Consider the following 25,289-nt stretch of genomic DNA (forward strand, 5'->3'; position numbering starts at 1 on the left):
TGCATTGTTCTTCCCTGTCAAGCAACAGCGATACATTTATTTGGTGTAGATTGGTCAACAACCGTTGCGTTGACGTTCCTAAACAGGCTTCAAAGGACTTCCACAGTCGAGAGAAAAACTGCCTCAAGTTCTTATCGTGAAAGTGTTTCCAAATGCCTTTTTATAAAACATCTAAAAAAAATATCCAGAAAAACAAAACGGCTGTACTTCACCAGGTTTAGCGGAACTGTGTAAAAAAAAAAAAGATATATATATATAACTTAGACATGTATACAATAAATACAACATTGTCAATAGAGGCAAACTGCAAATGCAATAACACAACTTTTCGTGGAGCAAAAAAAAACTTTGTTGACAAAATTTGTTTGTATTCCAGTTGTTTTCTTCTATTGCAGAGATTTTTAACCTTAGCCTGGGAATACTAACACTGCTCTGCCGCATGTGATTTCTGAGCAGTGCGGCAGTAGGTGCGCCTTCGCGGACGCCGCGTCTAATCGACTTCCTCACGTATCGGCATCCGGGAAATACAACAGTGTCCTGCCGAGAGACTTCCGGAAGCATTTTCCCAAAAGATCTTCGCTCGATGGAGAGCTGCCACGACGACAGTCCTCATTCACTTTAACGTAAGTGGCAGTGCAACCGCTATTTACAACAGGCATATAGTACACATCTTCCTCGCTCGCCGCAAAAAAACAACTGAGTCCAAGGGACGAGTCGAAATGGCAGAGAAACTAGCACTGCGAATTGTGTGACGCGCGCGATCATCCGCGGCTTCGAGAAATGCGTCCCGTGGGACCCACGGGCCGTGCCATAAACACTGTTCCGCGAGGTGCACGGCGTCGAAACCGTTTGCCGAAAGTGGACGCTCCACCCTCTAGCTGTCCTTCTGTCAACACCGCCTCCTCCTCTTTTCGGGCGGGAGGCTGATGGTGAAAGAGGCGTCCCTCACGATGAGTCGGATGCGCGTGGCCCTACCCGAGCCGCCACTTGGTGCGTCGTTCCGCCTGCGACTGTGCTTGCGGTGCTCTCCGGCTTTCTTCTTGTCCTTCTTCTTCTTCTTTTTCTTCCGCGACGGCTCCGCCAGGAGCAGGGGGGGAGTCAGCACCTCGTACGCCACCGGATGACTCGTGGACGAGGGAGAGGCGTCGCCGCTCCGCTGGTTCCTCTTCACTCGGCGGAACGTCATCTTGAGCTCGTGCTTCCGGAACGGTCCGAACCCGGACACCAGTTGGTTCCTGCCTCCTCCGGCGTCCGTCCCCGGCGCATTCCGTGCGCGGCTGAGATTTTTGAAGTCGTCCTCTACATTTTCTGTCGGCTCCCGCTTCCCTGCGACCGTGGAGGTCACTTTTTCCGGCTTCTCCGGCGCCACGGTCTCCATGGGAGCCTCTTCCACCGTCACGTCGAGCAGGTGAACCGTCGGGAAGGGGTCTTCGACCTTCTGCACGTCTATGGGCTCCGATTCGTTGACCTCGAAACCATCTTCGGGGAAGGCTAGAATCTCGTTGAGCGACGCATCAACGTCCACAATTTCAGACTCTATTGTACCGTCGACCTCCTCTTTTTGCCCTTGGACCACCGCAACCGGATCCTTCGTGCGCCGCGACTGCTTCCTCTCCCTTCTGCTCGAAGAAGAGACGGCGCTCGTGCTGTCTGCTTTGCCGACTTTAGCCGGCTTGCAAGTCGGCTCAACGGGCACCTTGTTCAAAGTGGCCTCTGGCTTGGGTGTCTCGGAGGCTGTGCTTCGCCTCTGATTTCGCAGGGGTGCGGGCTCTCCGTGGACCTGGCAGCTGGTGTCGGCTTCGGCGTAAGGAGCCGTCTCTGCAGGCGGCAACGACGGCGGAGACTCGGGTGCAGCGGAGCTTAGGCACGGCGGTGTGGTCTCACTGGGCGCCTTCTCTTCTGACACTCTCTCGGCGCCATTCCTATTCCCCGTCGGGGCACTTCTGTTCTCGCAGCGCTGCTGGTTCCTGGTTCTGGACGTCACCGAGAGTGCGATGGAGCCGTTCAATCTGTGGGGTTCCTCACTTTTGTCGCTCGAGTGGAGGGCGCCGTTGTGAGTCAGTTCTTTGCCGGCTATGGACTGTTTGCATAGCACCTCCACCACATTCTTTGCCGACAGCACCGGCTTGGACAAAGCGTTTTTGCCGACGCTCGCCGGCTTCTGTTGGAGGTCTTGGAGCACATCTGGATTTCCTGAGGGGTTCTTGTGACCTATTTGGAATAGAAAAAGAAGCCTTGCGATGTTGCACATTGCAATTTTGCTGCTCTTACTGATTGAGCAGTAAGAATGACAACAAAGAAAACTGTTTGAACACATTCAACATTCTGGCAGCGCGCAAAAGGGGATTATTGGAAAGCTCTATCAACGGAGCGTTTTACAACACACGGCAACAGACAGCATGGGACCGGAGGCGTCGCAGCTTGGAATGACACTTGAATGAGCTGCAGAAAGGAACCACTACAGAAAGACAAGCTGAGAAGACAACAGAGACCCTAGGGCGCAGCACACATTCTTTTATTTATTTAATATACCTCAAGTCGTCTGGTTGGGGCATTATATGATGGGGGATACAAAATTTTGATGCTAAATACAACATGCAAAATGCACTTATTACACATGCACACACAAAAAATCATATCCATCTAAAATGTAAAAACAATAGCAATTCATTGCAAAAGGAACGACTGAAATTAACAAAGAAGTCGCAGCTTACCTGAACTGGCTCTGGTAGGGAGGTGACCGCCCTGGCTGCTGCTGTGACGGCCGAGGGCTCTTCTGGCAGATCGAGTGCCTGAAAGACCAGCGCAAAATATGAGCATGAAATAGAAAAAGGAACAGACCCCTCTAGCAGGCAGCACCTTCCCGTCAGGCATGACCATCTCAGTGAAATGAGTAACGGAATTAGTTGCAATTCATTACTTTTCTTTGTAAGTTAGTAATTACTCGATTACTGCTTTGAAAAGGTAATTTGTAAAGTAATTTCATTACTTTCTGAGTAACGAATCACCAACAATTACATATTACATTTCTACTATCCAGCCAAAAGAAACAATACAAAGGAAAAAGAGTGATGCAATTATGTCCGCACTTCTAACACGATCGCACAAGATGACGGTCCGCAATGAAGAGAGTACTAGCCAGGGAGAGGAGAGGAGTTCGCGGGAAAACACAACAGCGCAGTGTCCCTGTCTGGGCTCACTTGCAGGATCAGCCAGGGCGGGAGGGTCTGACTGATTGTGTGAAGGCAACAGGCCTCAAGTTTGTCTCAAGAGGTGCACAGACTACTTCAAGCACCAATCTCGCAAAAGACTAAAAAAAAAGATAGACGTTTTCAATTCCCTGTAATGCCGAATTAGAGCACAGCTCTTGAAAAGCAGGAGGGGAGGGTATGCCCGTGTGACGTCATAAGGTTCACACGTGACCCTCGCGAGTCAATCGTGGCCCTCGCGACGTCACTTGTGACTTTCGTGATGTCGCACGTGACCCTCGTGATGTCATACGTGCCCCCGTGACGTCACTCATGGCCCTTGCGACGTCACTGGTGACCGTTGTGACGTCATTCAAGGCCCTCGTGACGTCACTGGTGATAGGGCCCTGCCCGGATTTTCTAGGCCCGGCAGAGGCCCGGCCCGGGCCCGGCTTGAGCCCGACAGAATATTTCATCTCTAGGCCCGGCCCGACCCGGCCATGAAGAGACATAGCCCAGGCCCGGCTCGGGCCCGGCAGAATTTTTAGACAGAAGTTCGAGCCCGGCCCCAGCCCGACAAAAAATGTTTTAAATATAAGCCTGAGTCCGGCCCAAGCCCCACAGTTTATATTCATGAACCCAAAAAAGTTTGCAGGCTTTAACCTAAAGACTGTCTAAGCACAAAGCGAGCATATTTGATTTAAATTTCTTTTGGACTTGGATCGAGATTTTTTGAGAGAATAAATATCCCGACTTGGGGCATTTTCGATAATACTGGCGAAATATGCAGTGTATAAGTGATTTAAAGAAAAAAAGTGCCATATTCTTTATTTATGCATTTCTTGAAGAGATATCGAGCTTTTCGTTGTTCGATTCGTTTCAGAGAACTTTCCTCTCTACATGTTTTTGTGAAGAAATAATCAGAATCACGCTAGTGCATATTCAAAAAGCTGTATAAGCATAAAAATATCTAGTTAGCTTATCTTTGGCGGCATAGTAAGGCTCCCTGCACAAAAGCAAAATCAAGCTCGCATTGTTTTTCTTGTGTTCAGTTTGAAACGCAGAGGAAAAATACACTCATGTTGTACCTTGCGACTGGAGTGCCCTCGGTTTCTTGACCATACTTTCCCACTATGGTGGAGGAATCTATACGTTTCCTTTTATCTACGTGAAAGCTTTCCAAGTGCAAGACATCTTTTTTTTTCTTTTTAACAGCAGCCTAGTAATTTTGAATTTCGCTTGTTTGTTTTCATTGAACCGAGAAGATAAATGAGCACCTTTTTTGCTATCAACAATTTAAAATTTGTGGCACACGACTGCTCAGCCACGGGCCGGGCCGGGCTGACACGGCCCGGAAAATATTTTGTTCAAGCCCGAGCCCGGCCTGGGCCCGAGAAAATGTGTGCTACCCGGCCCAAGCCCAGCCCGCGGGCCAGGCCGGGCTCGGGTTTTCGGGCTGGCCCGGGCCCGTGCAGTGCTCTAACTGGTGACCCTCGTGACGTCACTCGTCCCCCTCGTTACGTCACCGGTGACGTTCCTGACGTCACTTGTGACCTTCATGATGTCACTGGTGACCCTTGTGACGTCATTCATGGCCCTCGTGACATCACTGGTGACCCTCGTGACGCCATTCGTGGCCCTCGTGACGATATGCGGTTACGTTGACGCCGACACCGCGCAACCCGGAAACGGGCACCCAAGAGCTGCGGTCTGAAAATTCCGAGGACACCTAAGCATTTATGAGCTGTGAATGCGAAAGCATGATGACTGTTGCGGCAATCTGGCATGGACGGCCACGTTTCATTACTGCCGAGGTTGTGGCCAACGGCCAAGCACGCGCTCTCGTGAAGTGGCCGCGCCGCGCTGAGCTCAGCCGTGCAGGGTCTGCTGGTGGCTCTGCGGCCAGCCGCTCCCTCTTACCGGCGGCCGGGCCGCTGCGTCGCCATGAAGAGAGCTTCTCTGTGGGGTGGTGTTCCTTGTAACTACGCCGCGCAGCAACCAACGGAAGCCTCGTTCCTTGAAACTATGACGTGCGCCCGCCAATGAGAACCTATCCATCAAATCACTGCTACAGATGACAGGCTTCACTCCATTGGGACAGGGGAGTTTAGGCGCCGTTTGGCACGGCTCCAAAAGGTGATAACGCCGGTTAACTCCATGAGCCAGATATTGCGCCCTGCCCACGTGCGTACCTGAAGCGCGATGCGTCTGCTGGGAGGCATGCTGAGCCCGGCTGCCATGAGACGTCTTGCCCTGTTGCTTCCAGCGGTTCAGCCGATTGTCGGTCTCCCTGAAGCTGTACGCCAGTCGGTGGCTGTCCGTGGCAGGCTGCCGGCTCTTCTTGGTGCTGAACGCGCCTGTGCCCCTCCTGCGTTGCACCAGTGCCCGGCTCAGCAACAGCAACAGAGTTTAAACGAACCAGACTTGGAGAAGTGCCAACGAACGGCTCTGCACCACTTGTCCCCCGAAAAAATCAGTGGTTTCCATGCAAGTCTTCTTTTGAACGGGATCGCAAACCAAAACTTTGGCTGCGACAGGCAGCTACATGGTGCAAACAGTCGTGCCATCCACTACGCAAACGAGTGCAGTGCAAGTGTCATTTGCGTCGCGCCAGACTCTGCATCCAATGACGAGCAGCGTCTTCAATGCTACAATCTATGCATGTGTCGTTTAGACATACAGTCAAAGTTTATAAGCGAAACATGGGATTACAATCTATGCATGTGTCGTTTAGACATACAGTCAAAGTTTATAAGCGAAACATGGGATTAATCTCTAGCAGACGACTGCTGTGGTGTGTTCACAACATTGTCTCCAGCACACGTGCGTCCCACAAAGTGATGTAAATTGTCCCAGTGGCGCCACCTGTGAACAACCTAAAATCAGGATGCCTTTGACATAGCGCACGTCATGTGCTAAATTTAGCAGATATTGTTGGCATGGCAAACATCAAACTTTTTTGCTAGTTGCATCAAACAGACGAAACTGCAGTGTTTTCTCAAAAACAAAAAAAGTGCGGTGGAGTTTCCCCCATAAAGACAGGACGACGGCCCATGGATGTCAGCAGGCCCAGCAGCGACTTGCCTCTCGCACGTCTCGCACTCGCAGTAGCTGTTCCCGTCCCCAAAGAAGTCCTCGCCGTAGAAGCAGGTGATCTCCTCTCCGTCCTCAATGTCCCTGAGCACCTTCACGCACGCCGTGTCGCGGCCCGTGGACACAAACTGCGAGAGTTAAGGAGCAAGACTTGAAACAGTTTCCCCAACAGCCCACACCGCATACATAGCGTCTCAATCAGCAGCGCACAATGCTCTGCATTAGGTACACGCTCTCAGAGGACACTCTACTAACGTCTTGCTGCCAAAGACAAGGACGCTTGATTCGCACTTTTAACGCAGAGTGTGGTAAAGGCTGGAGTTCCCGAGAAAAGTGACAGAATGCCACAAGAAATTGCTACGAAATGCGTAACAAATGGAAGACAACCCGTACAAAAGTGTGGTAAATTGAGAAGAGAGAACGGAAATCTGAGCGCGCCCCAATGGGCCTCGAACACACGACTCCAAGATTGCGAGCTCGACACTCTACCACTCCACTAATTCGTGGGTATGTGAAAAACTGGCTGGCTTTGTCTCTGCCACGGTGGTCTCTACGAACTGTTTGAATGCGAACGCCGATTGCCGGTGTTTGCATTAGAACGGTTTATGAGGAAGAGACGAAAAAGTCCCAAGACGTGGCCACCCCATCGCATAAAAAGGGACAGAGTTTGGAACAAAATGTTATGCAATAACCAAAACATTTTTTTAAAACAAACTTCAATGTCCACTGCAAACCCCAAAGAATGCCACAGAAATGCATCCTGCGTACAGTACAATCCACTTATAACGATACTGATAAAACTCGAAAATTCAATCATTATAACCTATTATCGTTGTATCCAGGCTGGCCTCGAAAAGTGCGCGGTATAATACCCCATGCTGCAGCATGGAGCAAGTTACTCAGCAATGCAACATACTGATTGCATCACACAATATCAACTTTAAAATAATTTTTTTTTTATTTAGTAGTATATATGAACGATTGTTTGATAAATTATGCATAAAGGACAGGAAATCAACGCTTCGTACATGATTCTGATGTACTACGTATCCAGCTGATACACGTGTACCGCCCACAGTCTTATCGCCCGTACAAAATCGACCAGTAACTGAATCGCGAGGGAAACGCCCTGAAGGTAAATTGGAAACGGACAATCATCGATGATGGCACAGATGATGTCGCTGACATTGTCGCAAACTCTCGTCAATATTGCTGTCGCTCTGACCACCTTCATCAATGGCGGCAGCAGCGATCAAGATTGGGGGGGTCACGACACGGGGCAGCAAAGGTATCGCACGGGAAGAGTTCATAGGATTGGACGAGGCTCCAGGCTTCTTTAAACCCTGACGCGAATGTCAGCATGCTTTGTCTTATCTCCGCCGAAACTGCCAAGACCTGCGTTTTCACTGCATGCATTCTGCCATTGCCATTTTTAAAATGTAATGACCAATGCCAACGATGATGATATCGGTCGGTTTCAGGATGCGAGCATCGACAACTCGTAGTGAATTTTTATACGCGTGTGGCAAGTTGGGTGTCGTTCGTCCGCCACTTTTTATCGCTAGTTTCATTTTTTGCCTGATTATTTTTTTTTATATCTTCCAGTCGGTGCATTGACAATTATTGTAGCCGACGTGTCGAATATATTCCACTGCTCTACATGGTTTATTTCTAGATAGACATACCACAAAAATGCACGGTTCTTTAGAAACTGATTGTTACAAGTGGTACATTGTTATAGGTGGTATTGTTATAAGTGAATTGCACTGTACACCGACTCTGACTGTAAAATGGAGATAAATAGAGCATTCTATAACAAGCATAACATCATAGCTGAAACTGGATACCAGAGCACTTCTCTTCACGCTTGCACTCTGCTGTCTGCTTTCTTGCACAATACTTAACAACACTTCCATGTGCTTGGGGGTCACACCCAGGGTAGATATCTGCCAACAAGCGTGCATTTTAGTGTAACGAGAGGCTCGTTTCGACAAGTCCCGTTAAAATTAACGCCGGGGACTGAAAACCCTACGCATAATTTGCGGCGGAGTCCAACCGACACGAGCGCGAGGAACACAAACGCACCTTGCAATTGGGGCGACAGTCGTGGTTAATGAAGGCTGCCGGTCCGAGCCAAAGCTGAGCGCAGTTCTTCCGGCACGAGTACATGACGCTGAAGTCGTTCTTCCCCGAGCACAGCAGCTGACACTCTTCTTCTTCGGAAAGCTCGGCAATGCAGCCCACCAGGTGAGATATCTTCTCGTTCTTGTACCTGCAAGAAAGCGAGAAAATAGTTCGGCTATGTTCAGGAATTTCAGCTTTAATGCTGGCCCCAGCTGCGCCCGAACAGCTATCCACTGTCGAGGAAATCCCAGGCACAATTCATGTTGGGGCGTCCAACGTGCACTCCAACGTTTCCAGTTTTCTCCGCTAGGAAGATGATGATAAGGCGTTTATTTCGAGGGCCATAATGCGCCAAGCTTAACGTATTCCGAGCATAATACTACCGTAAAATCCCGTAAGGACGCCCACCCAAAATAAAGAGATAAATGGTGAAAAACATGGGGTGGGCTATCTTTGGGGATGCCACAGCAAAACTTTATCAAAAGTTAATGATAAGCGCTGGGGCACCCGCTACAAACCACGTGACGTGGGAACTGATACCGCAGATTGCGGACACGGGAAATTCGCGTTTCACGATGCGATAAACAGGCGGGAATTCGCTACAAACTCCAGTGTCACAGGAAAGGATACCGCAAGTGGTTGACACAGCAGATTCGCGTTTCACGGTGCGAAGGACTCGCAGAAACCTGCCGAGAACTCGCATCTCACGGGAACGGATACCGCAGATCGCGGACGCAGCAGATTCAAGTTTCAGGGTGCAATAAAGATGCAGAAACCCGCTACAATCTTGCCTGTCACGGAAACCGATATCACGCGCACAAATTGCCGACAAAAACACGGGAATACGCTACAAACTCGCATGTCACACAAACAAATGCCGCAGATCGCGGATGCAACAGAATCATATTTCACGATGCAATCTACACGTGGGAACAACTCGCGCGTGTTACTTACAGCTAAAAATCGATATCGCGCGTGCAGATCGCGGACAAAAACACGGGAATCCGCTATGAACTCAGAAACGAATACCGCAAATCGCGAACGCCGCAGATTCGCATTTCACGATGCAATATACACACGGGAACAACTAGCGTATTACGCGAGCCGATATCGCGCGCAGATCGCAGACAAAAACGCGGGAACCCGCTATGAACTCGCTTCTTGGACACACCGGTATCGCCGATAGCGCCGTTGATGCGCTATTCCTGTCGGACATCGCTTGACGTTCAACAGGAATCGGGGGGTGGGCGATGTTTCGGAATTTTTATGTTACAGATATTTAGCCAGAAAAACAGGATGAGCTATCTCTCGGGGGAGGGTGCCCTTACAGTATTTTACGGTAGTAACAAAAATTACTCTGAGGCTACAAAGTTACAAATGGTATAAATATTCAGTTTGTTTTAAAAAGTCTAAAACACAGCTGAGAGGAACGAAAGGTCTGTTGCCAAGAAAAAACGACGGGTGAAATGGAAGGTCATTTCTAAAAAGTTTGGGAAAATGTGGGACGTAGTAGTTATAGGACGAACAATGCCATAAAATGTGTATAATGGTCAGAAGCTCTCCACAATGGTCACATAATAGTGTAACATCTTCACCACGAAGCAGATACTAATGTATCTGTTGAGACGCAGCCTGGGAGAAGTGATACCATAGGCGTCCCAAACTCAACTGATCTTTTTATTTCCAAGTGCCAGTTCCCGGGCAGGTCTTCCTCGTCTGCCTCACCTCCTTTCCCCGTCTTCTCCCCCGCTCCCCACATTCCTTAGTCACCGCCGTCCGCGGGCGAGGGGAATTCTCCCGCGCGGGAAAAGGGGGGACATATCCGGTTGGCAGGCTAGGCCAGGTTCGTCGGGCAGCCACGCCCGCGCGTGGCGTGATGTGATCACTACAATACACCCTCCTTAGTGAGTGAGCGAGCGGAAGAAGGAATCACAGGTCGAGCCGCACAGGGGCCCTGATACGCCGGCTGCTGCGCGTGGTTCTCGCACTAGCTGGCGGAGGTGGCACCGAAGGCAGCCTCGCGGGAGGTACGGCCGTGAAGGGGGTGGACGTTGTGGTAGCCGAGCGTTCCATGTGGGCCGTCACGCGGTCGAGTGACACGACATCTCGTCGGCCACGCCTGTCGATGGTCATCATCTTGTTGTTGCGGCGCAGCACCATAAATGGCCCATCGTACGGGGGCTGAAGAGGGCGCCGCACAGCGTCGTGTCGCACGAATACGTGCGTGCATGATGTGAGGTCGGCGCTCACGTGCGCGGCTCGTGCTGTCGGCTCACGGGGAGGGGTCGCTCCGAGTATTGCCATTAGGTCCCTTAGGCGAGACGCATAGTCTCCGGTGGCGACGCGGGCTTCTGGTTGACTAGGGCCGAAGTACTCGCCGGGAAGGCGGAGTGTTGTCCCGTACACGAGTTCGGCTGTGCTGCAGCCGATGTCAGCTTTCACCGCGGTGCGGATGCCCAGAAGGACTAGGGGCAGTGCCTCCACCCAGGAATGTCCCTCGTTTGCCATCAGTGCTGCTTTCAGGTGGCGATGGAATCTCTCCACCATGCCGTTGCTCATTGGATGGTAGGCTGTGGTCTTGACACGCGTGGCGCCGATGAGATGAGTAAAACCGGCAAACAAGGCCGACTCAAACTGACTGCCTCTGTCCGTGGTGATGGTGGAAGGCACTCCGAAGCGAGACAGCCAGTGTTGGAGGAAGTTACGAGAGACGGTCTCGGCGGTCATGTCTGGTATGGGGATGGCTTCTGCCCAACGCGTGAAGCGGTCTACGCATGTTAGGATGTATGCCTGGCCTTGACAAGGTGGTAGCGGGCCAACAATGTCGACGTGGACGGGGTCGAATCGAGCGTCCGGTGTTGGAAAGGTTGCCAAAGGTGTCACAATGTGGCGCTGCACCTTCGAACGCTGACACGAAAGGCACTCACGTGTCCACTGGCGCACATCGCGGTTGATGCCGGGCCAGATGAAACGGGAAGTGACCAACTTCTGGGTTGCTCGAATTCCAGGGTGGGACAGCCTGTGCAGTGATGCGAAGATCTCGCGGCGAAGACCAGAGGGAACAAATGGGCGGGGGCTACCTGTAGAGGTGTCACAGCACACCTTCTCCTGGGCTGCCGTGAGAGGTAACCACTGCAGTGTCAGTGAGGTTGTTGTCGTTTGTAGGCGGTTTAATTCTTCATCACCGCGCTGAGCCGCCGCCAGCTTTCCGTGATCGATCCCGGCAAGGGAGCAGAGAGCGCTGACTGGGCTGCGCGAGAGTGCATCTGCGACGGCGTTGTCGACTCCTTTGACGTGGCGAATATCTGTCGTAAATTCAGAAATGTACGACATCTGACGTAGCTCACGTGCTGTGTGAGCGCCGCCATCCGAGGTGGCGGAACGCAGCGCGTAGGTGAGGGGCTTATGGTCGGTCAGGACGAAAAATTCCACTCCTTCCAAGAAATGCCGGAAGTGCCGGATTGCGGCATAGACGGCTAGCAGCTCGCGTCCAAATGTGCTATAGCGCCGCTCCGTCGGCATCAGCTTCCGGGAAAAGAAGGAAGTCGGCCACCATACTCCACCGTTTAGCTGCTGCAGGACGGCGCCCACGGCCGTGTCCGAGGCGTCGACCATGACGCACTGTGGGATACCCGGCTGGGGGTATGCCAGGAGTGCGGCATCAGCCAGGCTGTCCTTGATTAGTCGAAAAGCCGTCGTCGCCTCGTCGTTCCAGTTTAGCACGCTCGCAGCACTTCCGGGGCCAGACAACAAGCTGTGCAGAGGATGGAGAATGGCCGCGCACTGGGGGACGAAACGCCGGTAGAAGTTTACCAGTCCGAGAAACTCGCGGAGCTGGCGCCTCGTGCTGGGCTGCGGGAACTCTTTGATGGCTTCGACCTTCTGTGGGTGTGGTCGAATTCCGGAGCTTGAGATGACGTGTCCAAGAAATGCCAGCTCGTGGACTCCGAGCTCGCACTTCGAGGTATTCACGACGATTCCATTTTCTGTCAGGCGCCGGAACACGGTGCGCAGGTGCTCGTGTTCCTCCGGCAAGCTGCCCGCAATGAGCAGATCATCGAGGTAGGCGTGGCAGAAGTCGAGGCCGTGCAAGACGCCGTCAATGAAGCGCTGAAAGGTCTGACCTGAGTTGCGGAGGCCGAACGGCATGCGAAGGAATTCAAACAGTCCGAATGGCGTTGAGATGGCCGTCTTTGAGACGTCCTCTGGGGCCACGGGGATCTGATAATACGCCCGCACGAGGTCCACTTTGGAGAAAATTGATGCGCCGTGCAGATTCGTAGTGATGTCGTGGATGTGCGGCACTGGATAGCGGTCAGGTACAGTTGCCCGATTTAGTGCGCGGTAATCCCCGCAGGGTCGCCAGTCTCCTGGTGTCGACTTGGGCACCATGTGCAGTGGGGATGCCCAGGGACTGGCTGAAGGTCGGACGATTCCAAGCTCCAGCATATGGTCGAACACCTGACGGGCCACTTGTAACTTTTCGGGTGGCAGCCGGCGGGGCCTTGTGTGAACCGGTGGGCCTGTCGTGCCGATGTGGTGTCGCACGTCATGTTTGACTGCCGAGTCCGCTTGTGGTTGGCGCGTCAGATCAGGAAACTCGTTCAGGATGGCAGTGAAACGTGCTGCCCCTGACGGTCCAATCAGTGTTGGGCTGAGCGGAGGATGCTTCGAAGGCTTGCCCTGCACGGCCGCTTGTGAGATGGGATCCTGGAGTCTTCGGTTTCGCACATCGACAAGGAGGCCAAAGTGGCGAAGAAAATCCGCCCCCAGAATTGCGAACTTGACGTCGGCAACCATGAACACCCAGCGGAACGTCTTGTGGAGGCCTAGGTCCAGGGATAGCGAGCGGTGCCCGTAAGTTGCAATTGTCGTACTGTTGACAGCTTGTAGGGGAAATCCGCTGGGGTGCTTCCGATCGGCAGCCGACGCCGGGACCACGCTCACCTCTGCGCCTGTGTCGACGAGGAAACGAACGCCCTTGGCGCGGTCGGTCAGAAAGAAAACCGAGGGGCGACTTTCCGGCAAGGTGGAGGCACTGGTCGCCCTCAGTGCTGGCGCCGACCGTTTCCTGAGTGTTCGCAGGGAGGCACGCAGTTCCGTGCGGCGTTGCCGTACCTCCGGTGATACCAGCAAACCTTCTGGCTCTGCTGTGATTCCGGCTTTGCACTCCGGTTCGGGGGGTGCGTGCCAGATGCTCGTAGGGCCGCCACTGTGCTGGCGAGGCGCGAGATCTCCGCTCGGAGCTCGTGAAGTTGGTCCGGCTGCTCTGGTTCCGCTTGCACGGTCGCGACGGAGGGTGTTGCGACCGCCATAAGTGCGTCGGCTTGCTCGGCCAGCTTGGATAGGTCCTTCTCTCCGGTGGAGGTGAGCACCATGCGGACGTTTGATGGAAGCCGTTGAAGGAAAATCTCCCGAAGCAGGAGACTGTCGAGACCGGCCGCCGTGCTGCCGAGCAGTTGTTGCATGTGGCGTAGCAGTTGACTGGGCGTTCGGTCTCCGAGATCAGCTTTGCGAAGAAGTTGCTGCAACCGCTGCGGTTCCTAGGGCGATACCCGGCGAATGAGCGTCCGCTTCAGCGTGCTGTACGCATCCTCCGCCGGTGGGGAGAATAGCAGGTCGCGGATCTCGCTCGCCGTTGCGGGCGGCAGGCTGCTCACCACGTGGTGGTACTTTGTGAGGTCCGCGGTGATGCGCCTTGCGGCGAACTGTGACTCCACCTGGAGGAACCACAGCTCGGGGTCCGCGGTCCAAAATGGGGGCAACTTGACGTCGACGGCGGCAACCATCGGGACGTCGGAGCTGAGTTGATCATTCATTGTGCGATTGAGCGTTGCGGGTCACCAATGTTGAGACGCAGCCTGGGAGAAGTGATACCATAGGCGTCCCAAACTCAACTGATCTTTTTATTTCCAAGTGCCGGTTCCCGGGCAGGTCTTCCTCCTCTGCCTCACCTCCTTTCCCCGTCTTCTCCCCCGCTCCCCACATTCCTTAGTCACCGCCGTCCGCGGGCGAGGGGAATTCTCCCGCGCGGGAAAAGGGGGGACATATCTGGTTGGCAGGCTAGGCCAGGTTCGTCGGGCAGCCACGCCCGCGCGTGGCGTGATGTGATCACCACATATCAAAAGAGAGCGACCTACTCTTAGACGGCACCAAAGAACCTAGACGCAACGTTCCCCGTTATAAGAGCTCTCCCAGATGCCCAGAACGGGCTTGATAATGTTGAGTTTGTTGTTGCTCTCTGCATCCTATTCCAGCTGCCATTTTTGAAAAATTACCTTCCTCAAAGGTGGTTTAAGATCTTTGTAGGGCAAGCCACTGGATGTTATTGATGAGCCTCGAGCACACATGGCCAGTTTATCTGCCTCTTCATTGCCCAAACTCCCAACGTGACTCGGCAGCCAGCAAAAATTTATGTCCAGACAGTGTCGAAAGGCACTGTTGATCTTGACATGTAGACGTTGTGCAAGGAGATTCTTTGTGGGCATCAGGGAGGACACAGCCAGTAAGGCACTTTGTGAATCAACAAAAATAATAGCTTTCATTATACTCTTGTCGAGTAGATGTTCGACCACTAGTAAAATACCGTAAAACTCTGCAGTGAAAGTGCTTGCCCTACAGTCAACTTGTATGGCTTTGCTGTATAAGGCAGAATACAGAGCACACCCTACAAAAGACGATTTGGACCCATCTGTATAAAACACCAGGTAGTCTGCATATTTTTGTTGCAAGGAGAGGAACTCCTGCTGGAGGATTTGTGGTGAAATGACCCTCTTTCTGTATTTTGCGAATGACCAGTCACAGAAAATCGGCAGAGCATCCCATCTCATGGAGGGGGATATTAAGGAATGAACATGTACTTTGCAAGCGGAGGCTTAACAGTCTAACAATGCTTGGCTTGCTTTCGAAAAGCTGTGAACACCTACAAATATGAAGGGCACTGACAAAATTTATATATGCTGCAAAGTATTTGACAATACTTTGTAAGCATAAGAGACGCTGAGGTACTGCCTTCATTTCTCGAGGGACATTTGATGCTTATCAGCATACAAACTCCTCACAGGAGGTGTGCAAAATGCACCTGTAGCAAGTCGTAGTCCTAGGTGGTGTTTTGGGTCAACCAACTTAAAGGGGCGATGCAACGATTTTCGTATTTTGTGCAAATACCGCTTAGAACGGATCCCTGACGTTAATGACCTGTGAAATACCCGTTCGTTTTTCACCACACGCAATCGAAGTCGCAGAAAAAAATAAAAAACAAGCAGAATTCACCCCCTCAACTTGCAGCCAGAACAAGCGGCCACGTGACCTGGAGCCAATTATATTCCGCCAATGTTGATCATAGCCATGCGCTGGGGTTGGCAAGGCACAGGACACGCGCTGCATTCCAGACATTGTTATAGTTCGGCTGTTGCCGTCATTGCAGCGATGGGACACTGTCCGAATGCTTCTCGAGCTATAAATTATCACGAGCCCAAATCGAGTGCCCACGCAATGCTCGGGTCTAATCTATGAGCCGCATTCACATATCGTCACTGGGCGGTACTGCTACCGCCGAGCTACGTCATCAGGTTTTGCGAAAGAGAGATTGAATGAAAACGCTCGGTTTCGTCCTCGAAATTACAGCGCAACAAAGAAGTTTCTTGGTCAGTGGCGTTGCGTGCGAGTATCCTCGAGTCCCACTAGTGTCAGTAAGCTCGTGTAAAGTGAAAAACATTCCAATTGAAAATCGTTGCACTGCCCCTTTAAGAGCAGATGGCCGCGCCGACCCATATACAACAACACCATAGTCGAGGCGGAATCGAACAAAGGAGTTATACAGTTGTAGGAGACAGCGCCTATGACGTATGCAACAGCACCTTTAGGATGCTTGATGGCGTCAAGCGTTTTCGTTTCAAACCCTTCAAATGAGGCACAAAAATAAGAGACGTTCTCTTCTTCACTTGTCTCTGTCCCTTCTACTTTTAAGTTTCTGTTTCCACCCCAGTCTCGGGTTAAGTTCCATCATGGTACAAAGGTAAGCTTCTTGTCAAAGATCACGCCCAAGAATTTGTGTTCTTGTTGAACCAATATATCAATGCTATTAATATGCAAGGATTGAGAAATAGTCCCCGGCACAACGAAAAGAAAACACCGTTTTTTCAGGGGAAAATGTGAAGCCATTTTCATCTGCCCACCTACAAATCTTATAGATTGTAAGCTGCAACTGCCATTCACGACTAGAGAGATTAGAGGAAGATAACGAGATCTGCACATAATCCACATATAAAGAGTAAGATACTGATGTTGACATAACCTTTGCTAGATTGTTAATCTTAACAGCAAAGAGGGTAACGCTCGATGCTCCTCCTTGAGAGACACCATTTTCTTGAGAGAGGACATCACAAAGTGTGGAGCCCAATCGGACTTGTGAAGTTCTTTTGCTCACAAAGCTCTCTATGTACTGAAGCATGCGGCTCCACACACCACAGTCGTACAAGCCACGAAGAATTTCGTACCTCCACGTGGTAAATGCTTTTTGTAAATCAAAAAACACTGAGACACAATGCTGCCGGTGTACAAATGCCTCATGTATAAAAGCTTCCAAGTGGACCAAATGATCTGTGGTCGCTCGTCCCTCCCAAAAGCCACACTACTTTTCATGAAAAAAAGTTCTGTCTCTAAGAAATAGACAAGCCTCTCGTATGTCTTCCCTAAGCAGCTCGTGAGTGCGATGAAACGATAACTCCTAGGAATGGAGGGGCCTTTCCCACTTTTCAGAAAAGGGATTATGTGGGCATGAATCCAGTAACGAGGAAAGGCAGCAGCTTGCCATTGATATTTTAAAAAAAGTTAGCAGACCGTTCATAGATTCAGGAGACAGTTTTCTCAGCATTTCATAGTGGGGTCCTGTCTGGTCCTGCAGACTGCTTCTTTGCTCAAGAGCTACCTTGAGTTCACACATTGTGAATGGTATCATAAAAATATGAACCATCCCCCGGACATCAAGATGCGCTGCTCTTCAGTAGTTGACTGGAACTTCTTGAATTTTTCGCTTAAATTAGAGGAGCTACTAATAAGCTGGAAATGCTCCCCGAGAACATTTGCACGATCCTTGAGCAATACAGAGGGGTTCGGAAAGATTGGTAATCTCCTCGGACTTTCCACAGGTGATCCTACACTTCTTTTGCTGAAACAAAGCTATTTAGATATATTCTTTTTTTCCGTGATGTCCTCTTTGTTTTAAGAGCGCAGCTCTTAAGCACCCGTTTCCGGCTTGAGCGGCGTCGGCGTCGCCGTCAGTGTAACCGCGCAGTGCATTATGGGTAAATTTTCCCAAAGGAACCCGAGGTCCTCCTGAAAGACCTCGGGTTCCTTTGGGAGGACCTCGAGTACCTTCGGGAGGACCTCGGGTACCTTCGGGAGGTCCTCGAGTACCTTCGGGAGGACCTCGGGTACCTTCGGGAGGACCTCGAGTACCTTCGGGAGGACCTCGGGTACCTTCGGGAGGACCTCGGGTACCTTCGGGAGGACCTCGAGTACCTTCGGGAGGACCTCGGGTACCTTCGGGAGGACCTCGAGTACCTTCGGGAGGACCTCGGGTACCTTCGGGAGGACCTCGGGTACCTTCGGGAGGTCCTCGAGTACCTTCGGGAGGACCTCGGGTACCTTCGGGAGGACCTCGAGTACCTTCGGGAGGACCTCGGGTACCTTCGGGAGGACCTCGGGTACCTTCGGGAGGACCTCGAGTACCTTCGGGAGGACCTCGGGTACCTTCGGGAGGACCTCGAGTACCTTCGGGAGGACCTCGGGTACCTTCGGGAGGACCTCGGGTACCTTCGGGAGGTCCTCGAGTACCTTCGGGAGGACCTCGGGTACCTTCGGGAGGACCTCGAGTACCTTCGGGAGGACCTCGGGTACCTTCGGGAGGACCTCGAGTACCTTCGGGAGGACCTCGGGTACCTTCGGGAGGACCTCGGGTACCTTCGGGAGGACCTCGAGTACCTTCGGGAGGACCTCGGGTACCTTCGGGAGGACCTCGAGTACCTTCGGGAGGACCTCGGGTACCTTCGGGAGGACCTCGAGTACCTTCGGGAGGACCTCGGGTACCTTCGGGAGGACCTCGAGTACCTTCGGGAGGACCTCGGGTACCTTCGGGAGGACCTCGGGTACCTTCGGGAGGACCTCGAGTACCTTCGGGAGGACCTCGGGTACCTTCGGGAGGACCTCGGGTACCTTCGGGAGGACCTCGAGTACCTTCGGGAGGACCTCGGGTACCTTCGGGAGGACCTCGGGTACCTTCGGGAGGACCTCGGGTTCCTTCGGGAGGACCTCGGGTACCTTCGGTGACCTCAGGGAGGGGGGGGTCATGTGAACCCCACCCCCCAACACGTGACTGTCAATACCCTTCCCTCCTCCTCCTCAAGAGCTGCGCTCTAATTCGGCGTTACAGGGAATTGTAAACGGCTTTCTAATTTTTTTTTTTTTTTTTTGTGTCCATTGTGCCTTGGCCATACAATTCTTAAATTCAGTCAGGTTAAAAAGCGTGGGATAAGGGCGAATAATATCCAATGCCATGTTCCTTTTTCTGCAAATTCCTGTGCATTCCTCATTCCACCAGGGCTTGCATCTCAGGGGGACAAGGCAAGATGTTTGCGGAAGATAAGATGCAGAGCATTAATTAGACATTCGGTGGCAAACGTTGTCGCCTCCTCGGGGGACATACTACAAAAGACAGACGGATCCAGTACACCACTTAAACCAAAAAGAGCCCAGTCAGCCTCCTCTAACTTCCACTTCGGAAGGCTGGTCGAAAAAGAAGGAAGCAGTATTGCGTTTTCTAAAATTGTGGGGAAATGATCGCTGCCAAATGGATTATCTAAAACTTTCCATGAAAAGCACGGAAGTAAAGCTGGCAAGGATATGGAAAGGTTTATTGATGTAAAGGTGTTATGAGCAGAACTAAAAAATGTTGGCTCCTTTTTAGTCAAAAGACAGAGCCCGGAGGATAATAAAAGTCGTTCTCCAACTCCACCACAGGAATCCTGACAAATAATTCCCCACAAAGAGTGGTGAGCTTTAAAATCACCTAGAATTATAAAAGGCTTAGGCAGCTGATTTACGAGTCTTTGCACCTCATGGAGCTGCAACGGAACTTTGGGTGGCAGGTAGAGCGAACCGAGGGCGATGAGGCGGTCAAAGAGAATGCAAACTGCCACTGCTTCAAGCGGCATTTGTAGAGGAACCTGAGCACACACAACCCCGCTCTGCACTACTACTGCGACTTCACCGAAAGGGTTAGGAGGAAGGCCGTCCTTCCTAAAAGCCTGGTGACGATGTAAGACCTGTGTGTGTTTGTCATTCAGATAGGTCTTTTGTAAACAGAGTGCCACAGGACAAAGCTCATCAAGAAAAAAAAAATTAAGGACATCAATATTACAACTAAGGCGGCGACAGTTCCACTGCACGATACCTAACTGTTTACTCATAGCAGTGCTAAAATTAAGATAAACTTTAAATTATAAACTGCACAAATCAGTAAGAACAGGTAACTATGGTTTAAAATCCATTTTTGTGATGCGGGCATTTTTCTTCTTAGTGCAATCATTCTGCTTCCCACTAGAGCTCGTGGGGGCAGCAAAGGGAGGATTTCGATCCCAAGAGGATAGCCTCATCGTCGGATCTGAGCCCGCTCTCCGGTGATGCCGTCAGCTGACCCTTAGGAGCAAACTGCCTCACTGGGCTTCCTCGGGGCAGAGGTTCGGGGTGGCTGGCCCCGGCACCAAAAGAGCACAGAGGCAGGGAGCGGGTGGGGTGCATTTCCTGCTCTTGGGTGGATGCTGGTGGGCCAGCATCCTCCCTGTGCTTGGGACACCAAGGGTTTAGGTGGGGACTCCGACGAGACCTGCAGATCGTTTGGAAATGTCTGGCTTCCCGCTGATGCCATTACTGGCCGTGTAGGTCCTTTACGCACAACCTGGCATATCCGCCTTTTGCCAAGGAAAATGTTTTTAACCTCATGTTAGGACATATTTTCGTTGGCCTTTAGAGTACTTCCCTCTCTTACTTCAACAACGGAAAGGTGCGAGAGTATGTCGGGTGAGGGCCGTCGTAGTTGGCACATTTCAGATTGTTGTCACATGTGCCAGCAACATGCTCTCTGCTGGAGCACTTGGCGCAAGTGCCGGCTCCCCGACAGCTTCGTGACCCATGGCCGAACCGTTGGCACTTGAAGCACCTCCCAGGGTTTGGCACACAGGGCCATACACGGCAGTGTAGGTAGCCTGCTTTCAGAGTTTCTGGTAGTGTGGTGGAATCAAAAGTCAGAACGACGTGTTTGGTTTGCCGTTCAACACTGTCTCGGCGGATAGTGATGCAGCGCGCAGCCACAACCCCTTGACCAGAAAGGCCCTCAACGATCTCTGCCTCAGATGTTTGAAGCAAGTCATCCTCAGAGATGACTCCCTGTACAATATTTAGCCTGCGATGAGGTGTAACACCTCATCGCATTTTGAAATCTGCGACGGAGCTCAAGACTAGCAGAGCTTCACTTTGTTGTTTTGTATTCATTAGAACAAGGTCACCCGACGCCATTTTTTGGCATTGAAATTAGTTTCAATAGTACTTTCAAATACTTTTGACACGAGAAAAAGGGGATAACTTTCCAAGTGTTTTTCGCCCTCCGAGCGTAGTACTAGGAACTTTGGGAATTTTAAGAATTCAAGACGCTTTGTGGGATGGTCGTTTACTTTGGTGCGGACCCTTTTCGGGGTCGTGATCAGTGGTTTTTTGCTTAGGACCCATAGATGGGAAAGAAATTCAGTGACCAGGTGCACCGCCCACCACAGAGACCAAAAAGGAATTGGGTAATGTGCCATAGCAAGAAAGGCTTGGCTGACTTAATTACTTTACCAGTGCTGCCCGGGCACTATACCAGAGTGTGGCTGCGGGGACAGGACCTGTTTCCACCCCAGGTTGGCCCTTGCCACCTAAGAAGTTGAAAAAGCAAGGAAGCGAGTGTAGAAGAAAAGAGAAAGAGGTGGAAGCAAAAAAATAAAAGAAGAGGGTAGAAGAGGCGACTGACTGAATCATCCTGGCAGGGACAAGCCAGGTCACCAGTTTATGAGAAGCAGGGACCGAAGCGGTGTATTCCCTCGCCCGGGGGGGCCCCAAAGGGTCCAAACATACCCCGGGCTCAACTTGACTACCAGGATCCTCTTTTCCCCGGACACGGGTTAAGCCACACACAGCCAGGTGTGGGTGGGTGCGCCCACATGGCTCGGGGTTTGTGGTGAAGCACCTACTAAAGCAGCCTTGTAAAGCAGGTACGCCCTGCGTATGGCTGTGGCAGCCCACGTGGCTGAGGTCCGTGGTGACGCCATGCACCTAACACCTGAGATGTAGGTGCCCCCTCCGGGGTCCGCTAGGAAGCCTAATCCGACTGCTAGATGGGAGAGATCAGATTGATGCCACTGCAAATAAGCTCTGACCTAGTATTTGAAAAGGGGTCTCGTTGATTTGTACCGTCGAGTTCAAAACAACGTCAGGCAATCACCATTTTTTGGTAGCACATAACTTGGCCCCAACGTTGCCCTCCATGGAGTAGCGGTCACACCGCAGCACTTCGAAGCCAGCTTCCTTGTCAAACATGCGCAGGTAGCGGAAGATCTGAAAATGAGAATACCAATGCGCGTCACCATTACACTCCCATCCATTTACAGCACAAATTTAGTGAACAATGTTAAGGCATCCCAAAAGCAAGCACTTCATTTTCACTGCAAGATAACAACAGAAACTCTCTCTTGCTACGCACTTCTATGAAGGCAGCACTTTGCAGAAGCGTTCCCTAATATGTTAGCAACTGTACATTGAAGGGCTTACTCACCTAACCACGCTAATCATACATAATGCCGTCCCATGTTTCAAATATATTGCACTTGGAAGTGCTTACTAAAAAGATAGTGGAATTGTTTGGAAATAATTGACTCAACCAAATACAGTGAACAGACAACTTCCTAGTGGCAATTAGGCGAAGGGATTACCAAAACCTTCTACATTGACCAGACAATGAAGTATGGCTTCACAGGACTCTGAGACAGCCCCGCGGCTGCAATCACTAGACCCGATCTCGTGTTTGCATCTTTGAATGCCCTGGCAAACTCCGGCGCAGTGCTCATATCCAATCGTTTAGTGGTTAGGCTTGTCCAAAGCTGCCCCTTTTGGCCACCAGTCACGCTGACTAGCAGCCGACACAAGCAAAAATACAATAGGGTAGACTCACGTGATCCTTGAACGGACCCTGTCTGGCCTTGGTCAAGCAGGAGGCCGGAACAAACTCCGTCAACTTGGAGTACACCTTTTCGTACTGGTTGTGAGTCTTGAAGTCCAGTATCAGCTGCTGCAGCTCGTGTTTCTGTGACTTGTAGGGTCGAAACCTGGGGCACATATCGCACAGGTTTTACCCGCACTGCTCTTCATAGGCTCATAGCATCAACGTGTAACTTAATCACTGACTGCTTACAGCCTAAACCCTACGGTAACAAGGGACATAAGAGTACAGTCTCAAAGGTTACCTGAGGTTCATTTTGTGCGTGGCAAAGCCCAGATACGGGTCTAGGATGAGGCTTGTGGCCTGGTCGTCGCTTTCGCAAAGTTCGCGGGCTGTCATGCCAGTCGAAGGGGCATAACGGGAGCCCCCGCTACGTGGTCCCTCCACCACCATGGCCGGTGCTCCCCCTATGACCTAAAGCAAACAGCAAGATGGCAACATGAAGCAAACAGCAACGTAACAATGTTAAAGAACACTGCAACGGTCGGTGTTTCTCCAGTGACCTAATGCAAGCAGCCCCTATGGGCTGCTTGCATTAGGTCACAGCAACATGACAGCATAAGGGAAACCCACAAGAAATGGTGTTTCCCCCATGACCTAAAGTAAACACCGAAATGGCAACATAAAGCAGACAGTAACATGATGACACCGGGGAATACCACCACAACGGTTGGTATTCCTCCAATGACCTAAAGCAATCAGCACGACGGTAGTACATAAAGTGAAGCCAACACCTGACATCGATCCGCTATGTAACTGACACCTCCGAGCAAACGGATTATGAACGTAAGAGATCGAGGTAACGAACCTCGAATTAGCTGATTTATATCAATTCACGGAAACAAGACAACCGCTGTTCGCAAGAGCGTCGCTGATCGGCGAACCGCGTATAAATGGGGGCTTGCCGAGGTATGCGGCACCTCGGGACGCCTTAAAACATGTCTCAAATGTGTCGAGGTGCGAACACGAGCAGGCACGACCCAAGCAAAGTTGAAAAAGCTTCATTAGCGTGTTGTACACCAAACGTACTACTTACAAGATCGCGGTTACGGAACAGAGGGCGGCGTGCGCAGTTTAAAAGGCACGAAGCGGTAGGCTTGCCGAGCTCGGCTGTGATCCGACGCTGTTTCGACTTGTTCACGGCCAAAAGTCATTCGTCTTCATCTTTAGAATATGTAGACGGTCGATCTAGCAGTGGTTCGCGAAGGTCTTGAACACCTTCATGTCAAACACCGCGTATTCCGAGCAGTCGAGGCATACACCGAGAGAGCTTTCCCTCCGCCCGAACGAGATGCTAGCCTTGCGAGTTCATTGGACATAAAACAAAACGCGACCAAAACGCCCAACATGCATACGTGTTTGGGACGGAAACGGCCGGGAAATGAGTGTGGTTTTCTGCAAACCGAGCCGTCAGCGCAGCAACGCGCAGGACAAAGCCACCCGAAATAGTGACACTGGGATGCGAGCGTTGAACGGCTGGAATAAATTTGGGAGAACCGACACCTCAGCGTGATCGCCGACGATTGTGCGCATACAACGACATGTAGTCTTTTCCTGTATCTCATCGTTTGAACTGCCTGCCGAGATCGTAGGTATGGGAAATGTTGCGACGACGAATTCTCTTCAGATTACAACGGACAAAAGGAAAAAAAAAGAAACAGCCGACAATCTTGGAGCAAAGATTCGTCCCGAACGAAATCATGACCGTGCTCAACAGGGCTAATACCCGTAAACGAATCACCGAGAAGAAAACTGGAACTTGCCTTGGTTGTAGAGATGCTAGATGAAGACGCCTTTGGGTTTTCCACGCATTGCTAAATAGCACTTCCAGGGCATGAGACTGTCAGAACGACCACAGTTGGGGCAAGCAAATACTTGGGGCGATCAGCAATCATAAGCAGCTAGAACAATCGCGTGCACGCACGATCGCCGTGTTGAGCGCGACAGAGCAACCACGGCGAGGTTCGCGCGATTCAAACGTTTCTTCATGCTTAAACCAAGTTAGTTGACCAAAAATATGGGCTCGTTCCCACGGTTAAAAACAAAACATACTTCGCTAGAAAGGCTACGGCGGTGGTCGCGAATCGGCTCTCTGTCAATGCCCGCTAGGCCTAGGGAACTTTGAAACCCCAAACGTTGTTCGCAGACCTATGCCCGTAGACCGATGCGATCGAAAACAAATCAAATTCGACCCCTTCTGCTGTTTTTTCTTCCCGAGAACGTGAGATTAAGGTAGAATAAGGGCTGTAAGAAAACTCAAATTTGAAACCCGTTGGCGTAGGAATTACTTTTTTCAGCGGAACAACACCGGGTGCTCAAGCACACACGCGCCTTCTCACGCAGCGGCACCCAATGAACCACGAAAGAAAACAATAATAGTAAATACAAATAGTAGAAAAAAAAAAAAAAAAAGAAACGCAGGCGAGCTGGTGAATGACATTCATTTTAAGTAAAAAAAAAAAATGATAAAAAAAAAACGGACAGAACAATGAAGTTTCAACTTTCAGACTTCAGTGTTCTGTCAATTTTTTTATTGTTTCTCAGGTTTACTACGAATAATAGAGTAAGTAAAAAAA

The 25,289-nt window shown here is 51.1% G+C and overlaps 1 protein-coding gene across 2 annotated transcripts; it reads right to left on the minus strand.

The window, feature by feature from the left end:
• On the minus strand, positions 1-25,080 carry LOC8050982 (histone-lysine N-methyltransferase Suv4-20). Of its 2 annotated transcripts, none has more exons than XM_029986668.3 (9): positions 24,477-25,080; positions 22,958-23,127; positions 22,666-22,819; positions 21,940-22,052; positions 8,367-8,553; positions 6,273-6,409; positions 5,381-5,556; positions 2,715-2,792; positions 1-2,211 (listed from the first exon to the last, which is right to left on the minus strand). In XM_029986668.3, the coding sequence occupies exons 2-9, from the start codon at positions 23,104-23,106 to the stop codon at positions 890-892; spliced, it is 2,316 nt and encodes a 771-aa protein (XP_029842528.2). In that variant the 5' UTR covers positions 23,107-23,127; positions 24,477-25,080; the 3' UTR covers positions 1-889. The 2 variants fall into 2 exon arrangements, with proteins under 2 accessions (XP_029842528.2, XP_029842529.2); XM_029986669.3 differs by lacking the exon at positions 24,477-25,080 and adding an exon at positions 23,750-24,248.
• Between the last annotated feature and the right edge of the window lie 209 nt (positions 25,081-25,289).

The sequence above is a fragment of the Ixodes scapularis genome, unplaced genomic scaffold (assembly GCF_016920785.2).
Source record: "Ixodes scapularis isolate PalLabHiFi unplaced genomic scaffold, ASM1692078v2 PGA_scaffold7__128_contigs__length_106722199, whole genome shotgun sequence".
Classification (NCBI taxonomy): Eukaryota; Metazoa; Arthropoda; class Arachnida; order Ixodida; family Ixodidae; genus Ixodes; species Ixodes scapularis.